Genomic DNA, 22,580 nt, shown 5'->3' on the forward strand with positions numbered 1-22,580 from the left:
TGGGGGTGGTGGGCGGCCGCAAAGCAGGCCTGGGACTAGACCCTGGCCGCGCCCAGCCGGCGGTTACGCGGGGGCGCAGCTCACGCACCGCCCCCAGCGGAGGGCAGGAAGCGTGGAGGTCGCCGGGGCGAGCATAAAATTCTGCGGCCGCTGCCTCCCGACGCGAGGTGGACCCAGGGGGCGGCTCTTCCCGGAGAGGTCGGCGTAGGCCCGGACGACAGCCACGGGAGGAGCGCGGCGGTGCCGAAGGTGGCAAGTGGGGGCGCCCCGGGGCAGGGCGGGGACGGCGGAGGACGTGAGCCCCCAGCGCTCGCGCTCAGACACTGGACGCGAGGGCCATCTCTGTAGAAGCGAACCGGATCAGGTGGTGCCTCGCCCTGTTCACAGAAACAGAGCCTCTTTGGATCGCAGCCGCACAATGGTGCAGCTGCGGCCGGTCCCAGAGCCCAGGCCACCTGATTCCCTCCTCCACTGTCTTGTCTCTGCGCTTCCCAGGTCTCTTCCTCTCCAGCCGCCTCCCTCCACCCCCACCCCGCCGCCCTACTTCTTCACCCCATCTCTCTCCTAGGGATCCGCGCACTGACCTCTCCCTACCTCTCCTCTTTCCTGCTGAAATCACCATTCTGCAGCTGTAAATCCGAGCACTACTTACCCATCCTAATTCTTGCAGTCACTCCACACAAACTTCTGGAGGCCTTCCTTTTCCCTGAGCGCTCTTCCCGGCCCGCAGGACCCGCGGTGCCACACCGCCCCTGCCGCGGGAGCTTGCAGCCTAGTGGGACCACAAGCAATGAGAGACGGAATTGCAGAGAAGAGTGAGGCAGCCGCCAGGGTGGGTGGAGCTCGTGAAGGGAAGCCTTCTGAGACCGGGGTGTTTGGGTGGAGAGGGAAGCTGAGTGCCATTAGCCAGTGCAGGGGTCGGGATGGTGGATAAACGGTGTTTTCCTTGGCCCAGGGGTGCCTTGAAGGGAGTGAAAGGCGGTCAGGATGGCTAGAAGCTGATGCTGGAGCAAGGCGAGGGGGTGAGGTGGAGGATAAGCCCTTTAAATGAAGTGAGCTTTGAGCTTATCCTAAGGGCTAGGGGAATTTTTTTTTTTTAAGTTTATTTCTTTATTTTGAGAGAGAGAAAGAGCGAGCAGGGGAAGAAGGCAGATAGAGAGACAGAGAATCCCAAGCAGGCTCCTGCTGTCAGCGCAGAGCTGGAGTGGGGCTGGATCTCACCGTGAGATCATGACCTGAGCTGAAGCCAATCCACTGAGCCACCCAGGGACCCTGAGCCATGGGAAATTTAAGAGGAGGGCTGTCCAAATGGAGTGAACTGGGTGGGGTCTGTTCCCAGGAGGGGAACGTTCTGGGTCGTTCTGTTCCGAGGAGGCAGCAGGGAGAGGGAGCAGGTGGTCTAGACTAGGTGCAGGCTCACAAGTATACGGTTTCCAGAGCCATTTGGGCAGCAGAAGGCAGGACTTGGTGATGGGTGTGAGGGGATGAGGAGCCGCAGGAAGGAGGCAGGGAGATGGCAGTTGGGTGAGTGAGGGTCTCACTTCCACCCTTACCTAATTGCCTGGTGGGCTGGGGGATGGTGGTGGCCATGTGTTCAGGTTCAGCTGTGTGGTCAGAAAACCTGCCCACTAACATTTACACTTCTGACCTCCGTGGCTTCATAGATCCTGGCCTCCCTGTTCTTGGTAGTTTTGCTCTTTCTTGTACCCTTTTCCGTTCCTCCTCGCCTCTCTATTCTGGTGTTCCGCAGGGGCTGGTCTTCGTCCTCTGGTGCACAGTCTCCATTAGTGGCTTTTGCTCTATCGAGTAAAACTCCCAAATCTTGGGAGTAAAACTCTCAAATCTTGCTAAGTTAGCAAAATATTATAAAACAAAACAAAAGCAAAGTTTTCTCAGCCTCTTTTCCAGTGTTTGAAGGTCACGTGATGTCTAGAGGCTAGGGATCATTGGGCACTCTGAGTTGGGTTATGGGCTATCGGGAGTTAATTGGCCATCTAGCGGGTAGGGCTGCTCAGCTGGAGAGCACACTGGCTCTCCCTAGCTGGTTGATGACCAGTCACTGTAGATGAAAGGTCCTCTCCTCACAGTCGATTTAAACCCACCTGCAGCCTGTCTGTCATCTCTTACCAGAATCTCAAACATTTCTCAAGTATCAGCTGACAGATAGGGAGACTGTGGCCTTTTGCATAGCTGAAACTCTCAAAAGTGCTCTTCATAAATGTATGAAAGAAGAAACAGTATTGGGGCACCTGGGTGACTCAGTCATGTGAGCCTCCAGCTTTGGCTCAGGTCATGATCTCAGGGTTTTTAAGTTCAAGCCCCTGCATCCAGCTGGTTGCTGACAGCACACGGAGCCTGCTTCAGGTCCTCTGTCTTTGTCTCTCTCTGCCCCTCCCCTGCTCATGCTCTCTCTCTCTCTCTCTCAAAAATGAATAAACATTAAAAAAAAAAAAAAACAAGCAGAAGAAGGAGAAACAGTATTATGGAGACCAGGCTAGAGAACAGGCTAGAGAAACTAGAATTTTTTCAGTGGGAGTTTCCCCCTCCTCCCCCTCCCCTGCTTCCCTGACACCATCCTCCTTCTCCCTGATGTCCTTCTCGTCAGGTGGGAAGAGCTGGTCCTTATATGAAAGGATTGGACTTCACTGCTCCTGGGAGACTGAGTGCTGTGTGTTTGTGCCAGTGAATTAGTGCTGTTAATTCCTGAGGCTCTCAAGCTGGTTTGATCTCTGCCAGTACCATACTTCTCTATTTACCTTAAAATGGGGACTCACTTTTCAGATGGGGAGCAACAATAAATGGGTTTTCCTCCAACTTAAAATGTTTATGAGCTTTATTATTTTAAAACAAGTACAATTCCAAGATTGCCAGATATTTGATCAATAGCCTTCCGAGGTGTATTAAGGCAGCCTTTCTCTTTATTCTCTGGTTCCAGAGCCTGTATCATGGATGCCCTTTCTGAAGCAAATGGCACCTTTGCCTTTCACCTTTTAAAGATGCTGTGTCAGGACAGCCCTTCACGCAACGTGTTTTATTCTCCTGTGAGCATCTCTTCTGCCCTGGCCATGGTCTTCCTGGGGGCAAAAGGAAACACTGCTGCCCAGATGGCCCAGGTAAACCTACCTGCCACTCAGGAGAAGGGACTGCCCTTTCAGTTGTTATGTTCCATCACCAGCTTCATACCTCATACTCCAGAATTGCCACGAAGCAGGATGGGGAGGGGTCCTCGTGCATACACACATACATGCTTATATCAGGCAGGTGGGGCTGCCTGGGGAACAAGACGCAAAGGGCAGGGCTGGGAGTCTCTTTTGCTGAGACTTTTTTTGGGAAAAGTCCTCTAATAATTTGGTTAAGACTATCCAAATCTTGTCCTAGCATCTTATCTTTGTTTAGAAAATGATACTGAAATTATTTGAAATCTAAGCAGTTAAGATCTCTCAGTTTTGAAGTAAAGACTTCATAACTGTAATTATTCTTTGGTAACAAAGGGTAGGTTAATATCTCTTTCAAGTCATTAATACACCAACATGCCTTCCTGGTAAGGGGATGGACAAAAATAGGCAAATGTGGATGAAAAGGCATGTCTTTATTACATATACAGACTGTGTGTGGACTAGTTTAACAAACATTCAGCAAACATCTGAAAATGATTAAGAATCAATCCCTGTCCTGAAGGGGTTTTATAGAGCAGGCAGAGGACATGTGCCTAAGATAAAACCTACAGGCTTATCTCATGCTACCTGCACACACCTTCACTACAGGAGGGCTGGTGTGGCTCTTTGTTTCAATACCACTTTCTTTTCTCTTGACAACCCTTTCTGGGGTAATTGCTTATCTGAATCATTTTTCAGCTTGTGACCTGAGAAGTGAAGGTTTATGTGTAGAGAGGGGCTTCTTTGGGCTTACTGAGCTTTTCTGTGTTTTAAGCTAGCTGATGAATCCTTCTGGGAGGTTTTTTTTGTTTTTTTTTTGTTCTTTTGGGTTTTTTTGAGAGCCTCAAGATTGTTCAGTTACCTTGTATTCAGAGACATCAAAAGTTCCTTATCCTTCTGTGCTCAACTAGACAGTAATGGCACTCAATATGCTGAATATGCATTGCTACTTACAGCATTAAGGGAAGTTCTTTTAAAGAACTAGTGTTTGGATTCTGTATAAACTGACAAAGATTGCCTTGCCCACTGATTGTATTTATGCCCATTTCTTCTTGAACTTATCATGCTTTTAACTGTGTTGTTGTTTTTTTAAATCTTAGAAGCAAATTTTCCTCTATTAGGCATATTTCATACTTATGTTTTTCTTGGGATGCAAGATTTTATAATAGCCCCTTTTCTGAATCCTTCTTCTCCTTGTCATTCTTCCTATTACTTATTTTTTTAATGTTTTTATTTATTTTTGAGACAGAGAGAGACAGAGCATGAGCAGGGGAAGGGCAGAGAGAGAGAGAGGGAGGCACAGAATCCAAAGCAGGCTCCAGGCTCTGAGCTGTCAGCACAGAGCCCGACACGGGGCTTGAACTCACGGACTGTGAGATCATGACCTGAGCTGAAGTTGGATGCTTAACTGGCTGAGCCATCCAGGTGCCCCCCTATTACTTATTTTTATTTTTATTTATTTTTATTTTTTTTCAACGTTTATTTATTTTTGGGACAGAGAGAGACAGAGCATGAACGGGGGAGGGACAGAGAGAGAGGGAGACACAGAATCGGAAACAGGCTCCAGGCTCTGAGCCATCAGCCCAGAGCCTGACGCGGGGCTCAAACTCACGGACCGTGAGATCGTGACCTGGCTGAAGTTGGACGCTTAACCGACTGCGCCACCCAGGCGCCCCTACTTATTTTTAAACAAGACAGATCTATTTAGGCAGAAAAGCCAACTGTTACTCCTCTGTTTTCTGTCCTCTCCCTCTCTCTCTCTCTCTCTCTCTCTCTCTCTCCCTCCCTCCCTCCCTCCCTCCCTCCCTCTCTCCCTCTCTCTCTCTCTCTCTCTGTCTTTTTCTCTCTGTATCTTCTCCCCACCTCCATATAGTATTGCTCTAGTATGTATTAAATCTGCAATTTAAATGAAAACAGTGTTCTTTTAAAGGAAAATTTTGTAGAGTATTTGAGAAAGAATTTTCTCTATAAAACTCTATAAAGAGTTTTTCAGATCAAAGAACAATCTTGATTTTTGTTTTAAAGTTTATTTATTTTGAGAGAGAGAGAAAGTGTGAGTTGGGGAGAGCAGAGGGAGAGGGGAAAAGAGAGAGAGAATCCCAAGAAAGCTCCATGCTGTGAGTGTGGCACCCAATGTGGGGCTTGAACTCGTGAACCGTGGGGTCATGACCTGAACCGAAGTCAGACATTTAACCGACTGAGCCACCCAGGCACCCCATTTTGATAATTTTTAAAATTATTTTTCTCAACAGGTGCTTTCTTTAAACACAGAGAAAGATATTCATCAGAGTTTCCAGTTACTTCTTACTGAAGTGAACAAACCTGGCACCCAGTACTTGCTCAGAACAGCCAACAGGCTCTTTGGAGAAAAGACGTGTGAATTCCTCTCAGTGAGTTGAGTCAGCAGAACAATAAAAGTTGTATTTAAAATATAGAGTCTGAAAGAAAGATCCTGGAGAACCAAAATTAATGGTGGACACTTTTAAAACTCATAATTCTATGACTGTGCCTTGAATTATTTAAAATTTGACTACTTGTAAAATTCATTTTTCCATTTCTGGTTGGTTATGGCTTAGTACTTATTTATAAACTCTGATATTTTAGTACCTATTAGGCTAAGATATCACTTTTAAGAGATGTATACTTATTTTAATAAAAAGTATATAATATTCAAATTTTTGGAAACTAAACTTTATTTAGGAATATAGCCACATTGAACACTTTTCTCTCCAAAGACCTTTAAGGAATCCTGTCTTCAGTTCTACCATGCTGAACTTGAGCAGCTTTCCTTTGCCAAAGCTGCAGAGCAGTCCAGGAAACACATCAACACTTGGGTCTCAAAAAAGACTGAAGGTCAGAATTACATGTTACTGTTTTTTTTTTGCCTTCTCTCCCTTCTCTGTTTCCTGCTCCCTCCACCTTCCCCTACTTCCCCTCCTTTTCCTCCCTTCCCTCTTCCTCCCCTTGCTTTTCCTGCTGTTCTGATTTTACTAGTGTTTCAGATGGTCAGAGTCATGCTGACAGGCTGGGCCTCATGGCATATTTGGACCTTAATGGACTCACAGTGGTTCTGATCAGAAGCTCAGGTTTTCAACAATGGAGACTTAATTTTTTCCATTCTCTGGGGACCAGAATGACTGATACAAATGTCAAAAGAAATTCATAGACCAGATTTCCAGTTTAGTAACTTACACTCAAGCGTACTTTCATGTGGCCTGTGATGTTCACATGTTGGGTGGGTTCATCACCTCCATAGGAAGGAGACTACTGGTCAGATCTCCCCTGAGTCATACACTTGGGCTTCCTCTTTCTAAATTCTATGTGGACCTACCACCAGCTTTATCCTACACATTAAGCTTACTTATTCTGCTTCTTTCACATTTTCCACTTCCACTCCCTTAATTAGATTTGGTAAGCTTAGATTTGATAGGTCAACTGCAGACTGTCTCTCAGGGCTGATCAATCCTGCAGACCGAAATCATCCTTTGTTTGGCATTGAGCCTTATTCTTTTGTTTTACGGAGTGCCACGTTCTGATCTTGGCCACCATGATCAATGATGTATGATGTTTGAACCATTCAGGACCCTCTGTACCATTTCTACTTAGTACCACTAGGAGCAGTCCTATTTCTGTCAATAAATCAGACAATCGAGAACAGACATTGTCTTTCTTTAAAGAGTTAGCAGTTATTGCCACCATTTCTTGGAATATTTGCCACTTATGCTATCTGGAGGCAGCAAATTAACAGGGATGCTCTTAGTTCATCAGAAAGGCAGTTTGATATCCAGGGGAAGAAGGGAGTATCTTTCACTTGCCCACCTTACCTTTTCTAGGAATGTCTGCTGTTTTGTTTAGAGGATCAAAATAGTAAAATCTCTTCTAGTTGCTTCCAGGAGCTCCTCAGTGCACCCAGACTGCCCATTATCAGCTCTTTCCCTGTTGAGCCGTTCATTCTGGCTGCCTCTGACATGTGGATGTAGTTGTGGAATGTTAGCACTGGTTACAACTTTGCTGCACTAAACCAAACAATCCCATTTCACCTCTTGAGATAACCCAGGTCCCTCCAGACCAGCCCTCCAGACCTGCTTGCCTCGTTGTCTGACCGCGTATAGTGTTTTTCTTTGAGTGATTTAGAAATCATTTACCGTCTTCAACTTTCTGGAAAGGCCTTAGTGACCTGACCATGAACACCACTTCTTGTATGTGTTGTGTTTGATTTCTGTACATAACAATCCAAACTGAGCAAATTTGAAAAATGAAAAGAATGTTTGGTTCTTGACTAGTAACCAAGGATCTGCCAATAAACCTTATCATGATTTATTCATCCCATGTTCTATAAAAATCACCTGAATGTGTTCTCTACTTTTCCTGGAAGGTAAAATTCAAGACCTGTTGCCGGATAGCTCGATTGATGCACAGACCAGGCTGGTTCTTGTCAATGCCATCTACTTCAAAGGAAGGTGGAATGAACAGTTCAACAAAATGTACACAAGTGAAATGCCTTTTAAAGTAAACCAGGTGAGAGAAGCTTTCAGAAATTCTGCTAGTGTTTCAAGAAGAAATTGAATGGAGAAAACTAAGTTTGTAAAAGCATAAATGATTGGTTAAAAATAATTTTGAAGGGCACCTAGGTGGCTAAGTCGGTTAAGCATCTGACTCCAGCTCAGGTCATGATCTCACGATTCATGGTTTCAAGCCTTGCAATAGGCTCTGGGCTGATAGTTCAGCGCCTGGAGCCTGTTTCAGATTCTGTGCCTCCCTCTCTCTCTTCCCCTCCTCCACTCTGCTCTGTTTCTCTTTCTCTCAAAAAAAGAATAAACATAAATTAAAAAATTTTGAAACAACATATTTATAAATGCAATTTTAAACTCAGTAGAAAAGAACAGAGGAATAAAAATTATTTGCTGTCTATAATTTTTTGCATTTTATTACTGCTCCTTCTGCCTCTGATAATCTCTCCTATCTTCATTGCTGCCACCTAGTTTTGGAAACTCTCATAGAAGACTTTCTTCTATTCCCAAGTTGCTAAACAGAAAGCAAAAAACAAGTGTTAAGGAAAGAAAGTGTGATATGTGTGTGTGTTGGGGGAGTGGGTAGAGGGAGTGAATATTTCTTTCTTTCTTTTTTTTTTTTTAAAGAGAGAAAGTGCTTAATGATTTATTTATTTTTTTTTCAATATATGAAATTTATTGTCAAATTGGTTTCCATACAACACCCAGTGCTCATCCCAAAAGGTGCCCTCCTCAATACCCATCACCCACCCTCTCCTCCCTCCCACCCCCCATCAACCCTGGGAGTGAATATTTCTTTAATCAGATATTTAAAAAATTAAAATGAGTATTGACTTGAATTAATATTAATTAATCATTATTAATTTAATATTTATAAGTTTCTAATATTAAAACTGACAAAAATCTTAGTCTTGATATTGAGGTGTAACTTCAGCCAGGTATTAAAATGGCTTGCCAAATCCCCAGCAAACCACCCACCCCCCGCAAAAATACCATTTTAATGTAATCTGGAAACATAGTGTATAGGTGTTTTGGGGGGCTTAAGGTGTACTTTACATAATCAGCCCTTGAGGTACAAAGGTGGGAGGGGGAGAACTTTTCTAGCATTGATTTTAGAAACTTTTCTAATTTGTATAATAGCTGATCTGTATCAATTTGAAAAATAAGTATAAAAAAAAGAAAAATGAGTATAATACTCTAACTTCTGCATGCATATACCTCTTCTGTATTTTATTTGAGAGAGAGAGTGGGGGAGGGGCAGAGGGAGAGAGAAAACCTTAAGCAGTTCCATCCATGCTCAGTGCCAAGCCTGACGTGGGGCTCGATCCTGTGACCATGAGATCCTGACCTGAGCCAAAATCAAGAATCCGACACTTAACTGACTGAGCCACCTAGGTGCCCCACCACTTCTACATTTTTAAAAAGTTATTTCCTTGGATTAGAGTATCAGAATCAGAACAACTGGATTTAAATACATGAAGAGATATTAGTTCTTTCTACTTGCCAGCAAGATTGCTTTCTGAGAGGGTGTGTCCATGCACTACCTGTCACGTTCCTGTGAAACTCTTAAATTTCTTCCCACCTTATCACAAAACCTTTCTCTAGCTAAAATGAAAAAATTTTCTATTTAATTTTATGTGACTGTATCATTTCCTTAGATATATTTTATTTTTGTATACATATATTTTTAAAGTTTATTTTGAGAGAGAGAGTGTGCACACAGTGCACACAGTGCGAGCAGGGTTGGGGCAGAAAAAGAGGGAGAGAGAGAATCCCAAGTAGGCTCCATACTGTCAGTGCAGAGCCAGGCACAGGTCTCGAATTCACAAACCGTGAGATCATGACCTGAGCTGAAATCAAGAGTCGGACGCTTAACTGACTGAGCCACCCAGACACCCCTCCTTAGATATAGTTTAAATGAGGACAATCTGATTTCCTCCTCCGGAAAATGCAGAGTATCACATTTATTTTGCTGAGTAGAATATCTTTCTTAGGATACCTGTTTACAAGAGATGCCTTGTAATGGTGACAGGAAAGAGTCGGAATTAGCATATGAATATTGTTCCCATGACGGGTGCTGAAAACACTCCTGGAGTCAACTCTATGTCTTTTGGAAACTTTTATCGCCTCTTTCAATAATCTGTTTTTAATTCCATGCTCGTCTGTTTATTCCCATCAGAAGGAGCAGAGGCCAGTGCAGATGATGTTTCAGGAAGCTACATTTAAGCTTGCCTATATTGAAGAGGTGCAGGCCCAGGTCCTGGAGGTGCCCTATGTGGGTGAGGAGCTGAGCATGCTCATTCTGCTCCCAGATGACAACGTGGATCTAAGTTCGGTGAGATGAATCCAGTGACAACCTTCACATCCTTCCTGATAGGATAGAACTCAAGCACCATTTCCAACATTTGTGTTACCTTTTAAGTTGATGATATGGGCAACCAGGCAGCAGAGCACAGTATTCAGGTACTGGGGCTTTGGAACCAAACTGTTATTCAGGACCTACTTCTCCCGTTATTACCTATGTGACCTTGCCAAATTACTCTGTTTTCTAAGATGGGGATGGTGATAATATCTCCTGATAGAGTTATTATTAGGATAAAATGGGCGTAGTTCAGGGAACAAGCTTAGCACATTGTCTGGTGCATCATCAGCCCTGAATAAATGTGATTCATTATTATTATCATAATCATTGTTGTTAGCATTATATTTTAAATACTAAGAACCTGAAACTCAGGAGGGCAGAGCCAGAAACAGCTGGAAATGCCACTCCCCACCCACTCTGCTTCCTTTCAGCATGGATCCCTACCTAGTATGAGAGTCAGCCACAGCCCATGAGCTCCTAGGGACAGGCACTAAGTGGCACATGCTGCTCCCATGACCTAAGGGGCCTGTGTGAGCAGAGCTGCAGCCATTGGCTGTGTCTCTGTCCATCCCCGCCCCCCCGCCACCGTGTCTCTTCTTCAGAATGTGTGCAGGATTGCAGGATTGCACCTCTGGCAAATTGTTCTTCTGGGTGGACTCCACCAGGAGCCCTTTCCCATTTTTCTTTTTTTTTTTAAGGTTTTTTTTTTTTTTCTAATTTTGTTTATTTTGAGAAAGAGAGAGTGCGTGCACGTGCACACGAGCTGGGAAGGGGCAGAGAGAGGGAGAGAGAGAGAATCCCAAGCAGGCTCCATTCTGTCAACACATGGAGCCCAAGGCAGGGCTCAGTCTCACAAACCATGAGATCTTGACCTGAGCTGAAACCAAGAGTTGGATGCTTAACCGACTGAGCCATCCAGGGGCCCCTCCCAATCATTTTTCTTACCAGCAATGCCTCATCTTCAAAAAATAAGCACAGTTTATAAAAAAAAAAAAAGAAAATCACAGTCAGCTGGGCATTGATGATTGTCAGGATAAAAGATGTCTCCTAGATGTTGTTGGGCAACAAGAGGAACAACCACTGTCTTTGTGCCTCTGGGCTGTTTGAAGTCTTCCCTGCTTGGCAGGGAAGCCACCCATGTATTTAACAGCACAAGTATGAGATCTCACAGATTTCCTGGCAGATAATGGTGCCTGCTGGTCTTGTGTGGCAATCAATACCCATCTATGCGAGGAGGAAGAGTATGTGGGTGTGTATGTAAATATGTACTAAAGTATGAATTTCAAAATCGAATTCTGGTCTTTCAGGTGGAAAAACATCTCACTTATGAGAAATTTAGAGCCTGGACCAAGCCAGATTGTATGAAGAGTACCGAAGTGGAAGTTTTCCTTCCGAGATTTAAACTGGAAGAGGATTATGACATGGAATCTCTGCTTCAGCGTTTGGGAATGGTTGATGCCTTCCAGGGGGACAAGGCTGACTTTTCAGCAATGTCAGCTGAGAGAGATCTGTGTCTGTCCAAGTTTGTGCACAAGAGTGTCGTGGAGGTGAATGAGGAAGGCACAGAGGCCGCGGCTGCCTCGGCCGTCGTGGTTGTGGAGTGTTGCATGGTATCTGGACCAAGGTTCTGTGCTGACCATCCCTTCCTTTTCTTCATTAGGCACAATGCAGCCAACAGCATTCTGTTCTGCGGCAGGTTTTCTGCTCCCTAAGGGTGAGCATTTCCTGTGTCCTCCTGTCTTGCACCACAGCCCTGTGAACATGGGTCTTTAAAGCCAAGTGCCTAGGTGATGAGGGCAGATTCCTCATCCATCTGAATCTCATGCTTGTCCACACTCAGCTCTCTCCATACTGACCACTCATTTGCCCTACTTAGTCGAGATCATGGGACAATAGAATTTAATGATTCCCTGTTGTATTTAAAATGCAGTCCAAATCCCATAGGATGGCATACAAAATTTTCCTAGATGACTCCAGACTTCTTCCCCACTCATTCCACATGTAACTCATTTTAGTTACACCATGTTCTGCCTTGTACCTCAAAACTTGTTGCATACTTGTCTTAGCCTATTTCAGTAGTAGTATGTGCTTCTAGCTAAGGCAACTGTTTTATAGTTTTCCTGGTACATGTGCTTCTTAGAGTTTCTTTAATGCACATTTTTATTTTATCTTTGACATTCATGCATCACCAAGTATGTGGAAAACAGGGCATCAGGCATTGGAGACAAAGGGGCAGAGTCATGGTCTTTTGACATCTGGTCTTTAATACTCATGCTGGAATGATGTAGCTTTTATGACAGCCAGATTGGACTAGGTAATGTCCTTAAACGTATCATGTGATCCTCTTGTAGGGATCAGACATTCTTCCTGTTAATTATATTTCTCCACCTCCAACTCTAACAGTAAAAATTTCATTCAACTCTTAAAGCTCATTTCCAATGTCATCTCCAAGAAATTTTTCCTTTTCTGCATTAGCAGAGGTGCGTCTTCGAACTCTCAATTGCACACAGAGGAAGGGCATTGCTCTTATGGAAGTTGTTTGATGTATTAGTCATCTCTGTTCTCCAGCTAGGTCTTAAATTCCTCCGGGGTTGGAATGTATTTTACATGTCCGTGTGCCACATACAGTGCAGTCAGAAGTAATTTGATCACACATGAACTCTGTAATTTTTAAAAAAGTGATTAGATGTCAGTGATATTATTTTTTTGTTTTTTTTACTAAAGTTTATTTTGAGAGAGAGAGAGAAAGAGAGAGTGGGGAAGGGGCAGAGAGAGAGGGAGAGAGTGAGAATCTCAAGCAGGCTCCGCACTGTCAGAACATAGCCTGATGTGGAGCTTGAACTCACAAATCATTGAGATCATGACCTGAGCTGAAATCAAGAGTTGGATGCTTAACCTACTGAGCCACCCAGTTGCCCCATTATTGTTTTTTTTTTTCAAAGAATTTTTTTTATTACAGTGAAATTCACATATCATAAAATTAACCATTTTAAAGTTAACAATGCAGTGCAACATGTGCAACCATCACTTTTATCTAGTTCCAAAAAATTGTCATCGCCCTAAAGGAAAACCTTGTGCCCACTCAGCAGTTCCTCCCCATTCTCTTCTCCCTAGAGTTCAGAGACGGTCACTTAAGATTTCAAGGACCCTTATCAGCCTCACTGGGCAGGGCACTGTGATGAGCTGTGATGAATTATAAGAGGAGGTACAGGCAAGCTGCAGAAAGGGGGAAATTTCTTTCGTGTGGAATGTGTGACTGATGTCTCTCCCCCAGGGAAATCACCCAGATCTCTAGACCTCTCCCAGATAAGAGGGATTAGCGAGAAGCTTTTAAAAGGGTATTTGGGAGAAAATTTTCCTAAGACAGCTGTGGTAGTGCTAGTACCCACTCCCCCAACCCCTGTGCAGGGGGGAGGCAGGGGGAGACAGAGTCTGTTAAGTGAGCTTGGCTCATACAGAGAGAGACATCAAGAGAGCAAGACACAGAGAGGGACAGAGATGGACAGAGATAGAGATAGAGACTCTGTAAGTGAGCTGACTCGCGTCCCCTGGATATACGAGGCATTTGGATACTGCTCAGGAGAAATGTCCAGGAAATGCAAATATTGATCCCAACAAACCAAAATGGGCCAAACTAGAGTTTCCTGGCCACTCTGGGCTCAGCTTCTGGCCTGTAAAAAGAACAGTTTGTGACCTGAGGGTACAGAAGGTTCACAGAGCTGGGCCACTTAACAGTGAAGGGCAAAAGTACTTGGAAATATTGGCAAGCTTCTAAAAGGGAGTGCTGACTGCTGGGACCAGCAGCCTTTCTTCTTTGTTATGGGGGGTTTGGACTGCTTCTCTGACTTCCCAGGACCTAAGGATGTTTGCACAATGTAGACAGGACAAGGTGAAGTTTCCAGTCCCAGACCCATGATGTTAACCCTGAAAGCTGACTCCTAATACTTCCCTCCCCACTCTCTGCTGTGGGAGCTGGGTACTGACCTTCCAGGGTTGTTAAATAAGGAAGTCCAGTTGGACAAGACTTCCAGCTCCAACATTCCACAAGCCTTTATTTCTGGATCTCTTTTTGACAACCAGGCAAAGATGGCATCAGCACAGCCTACGCCACCTACTCCAAAGAGAGGCAGGCTCCATTGAAAAACTGAGGTAGAGAAAAGAAGATCTAGTAATCCCTTCCTCGTTTTGGGGAAGGGGGAAATAGCATCTGTTAAATCCTATGTGCCAGAGACTGCTAGGCACTGCACGATACATTATTTTACTCGATCCTCCTATCAACCTGGGAAGATTAATAAGGAAACTGAGGTTCAGAGAAGTTAGGCAACTCGTTCAAATTCATTCAGCTAGTCGGAGACTGGCAGAGGAAATGAAGCCAGAGCTTTCAGACCCCAAAGCCAGAGGCCAGAGGGGGAGAGCCTCTGTGAAGCACATGCCCTCTACTCCAAGATGCACAGGCTCACTGCTCACCCCGCCTTGCCCAGACGCCATCCCAGCAGCTTAGCTGTTCCACAGTGGAAACGTTGTGCTGCCAGTGTTTTGTCCTTGTTTTCTTTAAACGTCAAAGGAGTCTCTATTGCCGGAAGTTTCAAGCGAGGCGGGCTGGAGGGCGAGAGTAGCTGGGATCCCAAACCAGATCTCTCCAAGGAAGGATGGCTCATTGGTGCCCCAGGCCCCGTGCCACCATTCTGGGAGCCCCTGGATGGATAGCATGAAGCCGTATACGGTCTAGCAAAATCCCTGGAGTGAGGCCAAGTTGGTCCGGACCTCGGGTGCTGTGATGGGGGAGAGGTGACAACAGCTTTGTGACGTGGACGAGCTTTCTGGGGTGTCCAGCGCGACCCCGCCCCCAGCTCCTAGCCCCCACCCGCCGCGTCGGGGCAGTCTCTGTCTCGGCCCCGCCCTCGCCCCGCCCCCTCAACGTACCGGCAGCCCCACCCCCCGGCCCCCTCTCCCGCCCTTGGGCCCGGACTGAAGAGGAGGGGAAGGAGCTGCTGGAAGCTTTAGGAGAAAGGCAAAGTTGGGCGTCTGATTTCGCTTTTCAGCCGCCAGCTGGCTCCTGTCTCCCTGAGAACCTGGGGCCCGAGGGGAGTCATTTTGGCTTTGGGAAGGGACAAAGAAGGAACACCAGAATCTAAGCATCTGGTGTGTGCTTGGATAGAAAACAGCGGGCTGCGTTGTTTAGTAACTGCAGGTGCACTAGCAGGGACAAGACCTCACTGTCCACTTTCTTGAGAAGGCCAGGGCTCTTGATTCCTATTCAGGGAGAACTTCAGAGAAGTTGGGAGGGTCAGCAGGGCAGGCTCTGAGAGCCAGGACGTTATGTCCTTATATGAGCACTGATTTTAGATCGTGAGGAATTAGTCACTGATTTGGGGAGAAGCCTGATGAGACTAATATTTAACAAATATGCACCAGTGTGGTCTCATTGGTTGTGTTTGGCCAGCATTTATTCGGACTGGCCACTGCCCAGGATACACTGCCTGGGACCTGCCTTCTGTAAGGTCAGCTCTATGACCCCCTCCCCCCACTTCCTAGGAAGCACCCTCTCCTTGGTCAGTGGGGCTTCCCAGAGGTAAGCTGAAGATGGCAACCCAGTCCAGGTTTGGGTTCCAAGGAGAGAGCTCTGTGCTCCTCTCAGTCCAGAGCCTGAGGAAGCAGAGCTCACAGACAGGCATTCAAGTCCATCCTGGTTCTCTTGGCAAGGGCTGGGAGGGACTCAAGTCCTGCAGGGACAAGAATTGGGACAGGGTTCTGGACTTACCCAGGGCAAGGAGAGGAGGGGCCTTGGCATAGCAGGAGGACCCAGTGGGGTCCACAAGAAGACCCTGGTCTAGGAGTGCTCTGGCTGGGGGCCGAGCATAAATCTGCCCCCGAGTAGCCTGAAATTCCAAACTCAAGATCCTCTGAGACTGTTTTGATCAGTCTTATATAGTAGCAGAGCCCAACGGCAGCATAGTGGTTAGGTGCCTGAGTTTTGTATCCAGACAGCCTGGGTGTGACTCTTACTGTGCCACTTACTGTTTGGAGCATCTTAAGTAAGTGACTGCCGCTCTCCATGATGGATTTCCTCATCTGGAAGGATACCTATCTCAAAGGGTATTTTACAAATTAGCGTTGTGATATACTTGGGACAATATGTGACTGGCAGTAAGAGCTCAGTAAATATTAGCTTCTGTTACTGTTTCAAGTTAATCAGATTGTTCTCTTCTTAATGCATAGTGAAGGCCACTATAAATGGGGAACGAAACCTTTTATGGGCAGATGGTGAAGGAAAGAAATGGAAGGAGGAAGATATGGGCCTTTATTGATGAATTAATGTAAGATCCAGGGAAGTAGGTCCAGGGAAGGACCTGGGGCTCCCTATGGGGCCATCTTTGGACAACCAGAGGCAGTGTAAGGGAAGGTCATGAGTGCTGGGTAGGGCAGGGGAGAAGCGTGATTGCAAGCGAAGGGACTAAAAAGGAGCAGTGATTTAGGTCAGACAGACGTTCCTTCCTTCTTGTCAGATGGCCTCTGACATCTGAGTGATGCCAGTGGCAGCTCCCTCCCTTGGCAGGCATAACTGCCTGCTCCATTGCCACCCAACCTTCCCTGGCCATCACCCTGCTTTGCAGAGTCTTCTGAGTGAGAGTGAGTAGAAAAGGGAAGAGGCAGCTACTCAAGACCCCCCTCCTCCCCCACTTCCCTGGGCGGTACAGCAGCCAAGCTTCTCCTCCCCTCCAACCCCTTTAAACAATCTGCTGACTCTATTTAGGAGCCACCTGCCCTTGAGGATAACCAACTGTTGAACACACAGAACACATTTCTCTCTGTGCTCTGGTTGCAGAACCCCCCACCACAGGTACCCTCTCTGAAGCAAATGGCACCTTTGCTATCCATCTTTTAAAGAAACTATGGGAAGAAAACCCCTCACACCATGTGTTTTTTTCCTTCCCTGAATGTCTCCTCTGCTTTGGCCATGATCTTCCTGGGGGAAAAAGGAAATACCACTGCCCAAATTGCAGATGGAGGAGGAATTGTGTGTTGTCAGAATCATTTACCAAAAGTGTCTGGGTTTTCTCAGTTCTAGCACATGGCAGGATTGTTTTCTTCTGGCTCCCTTGTGGGGCCAAATGGCCAGTTCTGGCCTCTGGGTTATGTGTAGAAGGGACACACACAGGAATATTAACCAACAGTTTGAGGTCCTCTAGAATTCTTTTTGTCCAACATGGTATGGGCAACATTTGTGATGACAGCTACTCTACTGGCCTGGGTTCCCCAGTTTACCACCAACCTATCCATAAAGGAAATACAGTCTGAAGATTAAATGACTCTTTTTTATTTTAAGCCACCAAAATTTGGGGGATTATTTGTTACCACAGTGTAACCAAGCCTATCCTGACTGATACAATCACACATTAGTTTTTTTCATACCTTCATAGAGCTGCTCACGAGGACTTCTTCCAGTACTGTTGGAATGAGAAAGGAACTGAAAAATGTGGTAGGACCTTGAAGATAATTTCCTCCATGGCTCACTTTTCACATAAACTCAGGGGTGTTGTTTCATGGGAAGGCCCCAGGCTTGGAGTAAGTCAATCAGCTCTTAAGTCTAGGCTCTGCCTCTGATCCACTAAAGAACTTTCCTGAGACACATAACTTTTCAGAACCTTATAAGAGATAGATAACAGCAGTGTGGCTTACTGCCTCATGAGACATTTGTAATCTAGTAAAATATGTATGTTAAAGTGCTTTATAAACTGTTTAATAATGTTTATATTAGCCATACAAATGTTGATTGTATAATACCTGAAGATTTTTCTAGTTCAAAAGTTTCTGTGACTGCAGAAGAGGTTTTTCAAGAGAACAAATCCAATTTTTACACTGGAAACCCATATTGTAGGTGGAGAAAGTGTTGGCTGGCCTGAGAAATAGTTCTGAAGATGGACAGAATTATACACCATATGTACAGCTTTAAGAGTGTGAGGACCTTCTGCCTCATTCACATTGGTTCCATTTTGAGAGTCCTCTCTTGGATGTCATCTCTGCTCAGGTGCTCGTGTGTCTCCTCTTTTGGAGTTGGGGATTCTACTTGGCAAGACTTCTTTGTTTCACCATCTTGTGTTCTCTCCCCTAGGTGAATAACTTCCTTGTCCCTCCCTCTGCTCTTCAAGTTCCCGTCTGTATGTCATGGAATTCCAGAAAGTCAGAGCTGGAATGGCCACTGGAAACATGTAGACTAGGGGTTCTCTATGTTGGCTGCATAGGAAAATCTCCTGGGGAGCTATTAATGTTATCTAGGCCTGGATATTTTTCTTTTTTTCAGAGTACTCCTTTGTAGTGTTTGACTTTTTATCATAAATGTAGTTTTAACAATAAACATAATTAAATCAGTAAAAAAATAATGATGTGCACATTGAAGTTTGTACATAAAATTAGTTCTCCTTGGCTTCCTGGATAAGGAGTGAGGATGGATGGGACAGGTTAAAGGCAGGTCTACTATTAAAACAAACAAAAAAACAAAAACAAACAAACAACAAACAAAAAAAACCCCACAAAAACATCCCATGCCTAGCTTCCGCTGGGAATTTTCATTTAATTCTTTTAGGTTGGTGCCTCATGGTATTTAAAAAAACCTCTATGTACTACCAGGGTTGAAACACATAGATCTAGTCCAGTGGTTCCCTGGAGTGTGGTCTCTATATAAGCAACATCGCAATCACCTGGGAATTTGTTAGAAATGCAAATTCTTGGGGCGCCTGGGTGGCTCAGTCGGTTAAGCGTCCGGCTTCGGCTCAGGTCATGATCTCACGGTTCATGGGTTCGAGCCCCTCGTCGGGCTCTGTGCTGACAGCTCAGAACCTGGAATCTGTTTCAGATTCTGTGTCTCCTTCTCTCTGTGACCCTCCCCCGTTCATGCTCTGTCTCTCTCTGTCTCAAAAATAAATAAACATTAAAAAAAAAAAACTTTTAAGAAATGCAAATTCTTATGCATCCCCACCCCAGACCTCATCAATTCTGAAGATAAGACCCTCCAGGTGGTTCTGATGCATACTAAAGTTTGAGAATCGTTGATCTAGCCCAACTCCTCATGCCACAGGTATGGATGAACCTGAAACTCAGAGGTTAATAGGCAAGTTGACGTCACTTCTGGTTCTAAGGCAAGATGGAGTAACAAGTATTGGATCTGCCCCTCCCACTGTAGTTAACCATAAAACTGGACAATATATATGAACTAGCTGCTTTCAGGTATTGGGTAGATGGTGCAAGACTGTGATCTCTGAAAGAAGGGCAACATTTAATATGAGATCTATATTCTGCCTGAGTGCACTTTCCAAACTGTAGCACAGGAAGAGGAGCCCAAACTCCTCTGGGCGGGACAAAGATCAGAGTCCATGGTTGCTGGTGCAAGTTGCATTTGCAGAACATGGTGCCACGGAAGGGGAAGAAACACAAAGTCTCTCCTAAAGCATACACAGGAGTTTCCTTGAGTCTATGAATACTAAGCTGCAAGCACAAGATTCTGTGAGATTTGGCAGAGCCAGATTGGGTCATGAGGGATGAACCAAGATTCCAGATTGCATGGTGCTGCAGTGCAATTAGATTGCATTGTTAGATTTCTGACCTTACAGAGTTAAGAAGCCCCTGTGAAACAACTAGGGCATCTAGTTCAGAGTCCAGGAAGCCCAGGCCTTAGTACTGTGGCTAACGTAGCCCAAGAACAAGGGTTAATGTAGACCCTTCCTTAGAAACCTAACCTCTGCAGCATCAAGCTGAGCCACCAAATAAGAACAAAACTCAATTGGGGTGTCTGGTGGCTCAGTCGGTAAAGCGTTTGACTTTGGCTCAGGTTATGATCTCGTGGTTTGTGAGTTCGAGCCCCATGCTGGGCTCTGTGCCAACAGCTCAGAGCCTGGAGCCTGCTTTGGATTCTGTGTCTCCCTCTCTCTCTGCTCCTCCTCCACTCACCCTCTGTCTCAAAAATAAACAATAATTTTTTTTTAAATATTAAAAAAATAAAAAAGAACAAAACTCAACTCTATTTGAAAGAAGGCAACATAATAAAAAATGTCTAGAATGAGTAAAAAATTACTAATTATATGAAAGTGTAAGTAAATATGACTTATAACCACGAAGGGGGAGGGAAGCAGTCAACAGAACAGACACAAAAATGATACAAATGTTGAAATTAACAGTCAAAGAGTATAACTGTTATAAATTTGTTAAAAGATTTGAGGAATACATGGCATAATGAATGAACAGATGTGAAAACCCAATAGAGAAACAGAAACTAAATACACACGCACACACAAAGAACATTCTAGAATTGAAAAGCCTGAAATAAAAAACTTGGTAGATGGTCCTAACAGTGGATTAGACATTTCCACAAAAAATATCAATAAATACATTACGACTTTTACCCCTACTTCAGTATGCATTTATTTCTTAAAAAGATATTCTCCTACATAATTATAATACCACATTCACACTTACCAAATGAACAGTTATTTCCTCACATCCAATCCCTATTCAACTTTCCCTATGATCTTGAAAATATCTTTTATAGCTCTTTTCTTCTCATGAGAATTTATTATTCCAGGAGACTTATAAAAACAAGCTTTATGGCAATAGTCATCAGAAAATAATTTATCTTTTAGTTATCTCTGCATTTCCCATTTAATGAGCAGCAGTGTGTCTCATAGCTCAGTAATGTGCTCGTGGCAGCCAAAATATCTGAGGTATTTGAGGCAGCTTCCTTTGGTTCAGCTCAGTTTAAGGAAAATAAGAATGTTGTTGACTTTGGCCCAGAAGATGAGGATACAAAAAAAACAAAACAAAACAAAACAAAAAACATAACAACAACAACCCAAACTTCACCTTGGCTGTGGTCTTTGACTGACATTACAAGTGGAAAGTCCTCCTACATTTGTCAGCTCAAGCCTGCCTTCCAGCAGGCAGCTCTGAGAAGCTCCATTACTCTTAGCATCCTGTGGTGGGGGTTCTGAATAATTCATGATAGCCACTCTTTCGGTTTCATAGAGGAAAACTTTAATCATAAGGGAAAGGGAAATAAGGAATCAAACAACTAGAGTAAACATAGAGGGAAAGAAGTGTAGAGAATAAAGAAGGCTTAATTTACCAAATCGGGTACTCACAACATCCAACCTTCTGGCTGAGGAAGCCCCACAGTGAACAGTCCTGAGGGTCCTGGACAGAGTGTCCTCCCCTCAGGTGAGACTTCCAACTAACTATTCCGCTCCCTCACATCAATGGAGATCAAAACGCTGTAAGTCATTGCTCATTGTTGCATGCTCAGTGTTGCCTGAGCACCAGTTCTTGGGAGAAAGAGATGGTTTAAAAATTAAATGCAACTTAGGTTGTGGCAGAGCAAGGACAACTCATTTTCTGAGACATTAGGCTCCTCTCCTGGGGGAGGAGAGGGTCTCGTTTGTCTGCAAAACTCTAGAGCAAGCCATCCACATTGAATGTGCCAGCCGTGCCCTCCCAAGACCTGGGAACCCTGTAGCCCTGGCCCTCTGGCTGAGACCTGAGGCATTGCTGAAATGTGTGAGGGACTGTAAGAAACATGAAGACAGTTCAGACATGGTCCTGTTCTGCAAGGAGTTAACCATGGATGAAAGAAAAACAAGTTTATGTTTAATACAAGGGAGAATGTGATAATGGAATATGTGCATGGAATAATTTTGCAATTTAGAAAACACTTTTAATCCATTTGGGTGTTTGGTTTTTATAACAGCTCTAGGCTGCAGGCAAAGCTGGAACCATTATCTTCATTTTACAAATGAGGAACTTAGGACAAAAAGGTTTAGAAATTTGTCTAAGATGGCATAGACAGTGAGTGGTAGCACTGGGAGTAAAATGTAGGTGTGGGGCACCTGGGTGGCTCAGTGTTAAGCTCCCGACTCTTGATTTCAGCTCAGGTCATGATCCCAGGGTCATGGGATTGAGTCCCATGTCGGGCTCCACTTGCGGTGTGGAGCCTGCTTGGGATTCTCTCTCTCTCTCTCTCTCTCTCAATCTCTCTCTCTCCCCCCCCCCCCCCCGCTGCATGGTCTCTTTCTCAAAATAAATAAATAAACATTTAAAAATAAATAAAATGTAGGTGTAATCAAAGAGACAAACAAGAGAGGAGGATGGACCTTGTTAAAAAGAAAACCACAAGCCCCAAATGGCATTACTCGGGCCGAGTCCCCAAACTGGGGCTTAATAATGTATTTTTTAATGTTTGTTTATTTTTGAGAGAGACGGAGAGAGCATGAGTGGGGGAGGGACAGAGACAGGGGGGAACAGAGGATCTAAGGTGGGCTCTGTGCTGATGGTAATGAGCCCAATTTGGGGCTTGAACTCACAAAACCATGAGATCATCACATGAGCTGAAGTCAGGTGCCTAACTGAACCACCAAGGTGTCCCAATACCTGACTTAATTGCAGTTTCATTTTTCCCCAGAAATACTGTCTTAACTGGCCAGTCAGAAAATTTTCCATCACAGGGCCCTTCTCCATCCCCAAAGGAAGATGAGGTCATATGCATAAGACTCCTTAGTTTTCCCTTTA

General features: G+C 44.8%; 1 protein-coding gene and 2 long non-coding RNA genes across 5 annotated transcripts; 2 read left to right on the forward strand and 1 right to left on the reverse strand.

The window, feature by feature from the left end:
* The first annotated feature begins 5 nt into the window (after positions 1 to 5).
* Positions 6 to 12,407, forward strand: SERPINB9 (serpin family B member 9). Its single transcript, XM_042985863.1, has 7 exons — positions 6 to 249; positions 2,936 to 3,113; positions 5,408 to 5,545; positions 5,891 to 6,008; positions 7,531 to 7,673; positions 9,846 to 10,001; positions 11,336 to 12,407. Exons 2-7 carry the CDS (start codon positions 2,946 to 2,948, stop codon positions 11,738 to 11,740), a joined length of 1,128 nt encoding a protein of 375 aa, XP_042841797.1. The 5' UTR covers positions 6 to 249; positions 2,936 to 2,945; the 3' UTR covers positions 11,741 to 12,407.
* On the reverse strand, positions 12,272 to 14,865 carry LOC122238568. Of its 2 annotated transcripts, XR_006217523.1 has the most exons (3): positions 14,496 to 14,861; positions 14,013 to 14,172; positions 12,272 to 12,689 (listed from the first exon to the last, which is right to left on the reverse strand). It is a non-coding gene; the product is annotated as an uncharacterized LOC122238568 (long non-coding RNA). The 2 variants fall into 2 exon arrangements; XR_006217524.1 differs by lacking the exon at positions 14,013 to 14,172 and having other exon boundaries at positions 14,496 to 14,865.
* A 114-nt stretch (positions 14,866 to 14,979) lies between these two features.
* On the forward strand, positions 14,980 to 18,388 carry LOC122238360. 2 transcript variants are annotated; one of them, XR_006217272.1, is made up of 4 exons: positions 14,980 to 15,170; positions 16,783 to 16,869; positions 17,908 to 18,057; positions 18,142 to 18,388. It is a non-coding gene; the product is annotated as an uncharacterized LOC122238360 (long non-coding RNA). The 2 variants fall into 2 exon arrangements; XR_006217271.1 differs by lacking the exon at positions 16,783 to 16,869 and having other exon boundaries at positions 14,980 to 16,124.
* The last annotated feature ends 4,192 nt before the right edge of the window (positions 18,389 to 22,580 follow it).

The sequence above is a fragment of the Panthera tigris genome, chromosome B2 (assembly GCF_018350195.1).
Source record: "Panthera tigris isolate Pti1 chromosome B2, P.tigris_Pti1_mat1.1, whole genome shotgun sequence".
In the NCBI taxonomy this organism is placed as follows: Eukaryota; Metazoa; Chordata; class Mammalia; order Carnivora; family Felidae; genus Panthera; species Panthera tigris.

Bases quoted from the DNA above. Each gene is read 5' to 3' on its own strand.
- SERPINB9 (XM_042985863.1), top strand. From the start codon at position 2,946: ATGGATGCCCTTTCTGAAGCAAATGGCACCTTTGCCTTTCACCTTTTA. The intron at 3,114-5,407 runs GTAAACCTACCT...TTTTCTCAACAG, and splicing joins CTGCTGCCCAGATGGCCCAG to GTGCTTTCTTTAAACACAGA. The intron at 7,674-9,845 runs GTGAGAGAAGCT...TATTCCCATCAG, and splicing joins TGCCTTTTAAAGTAAACCAG to AAGGAGCAGAGGCCAGTGCA.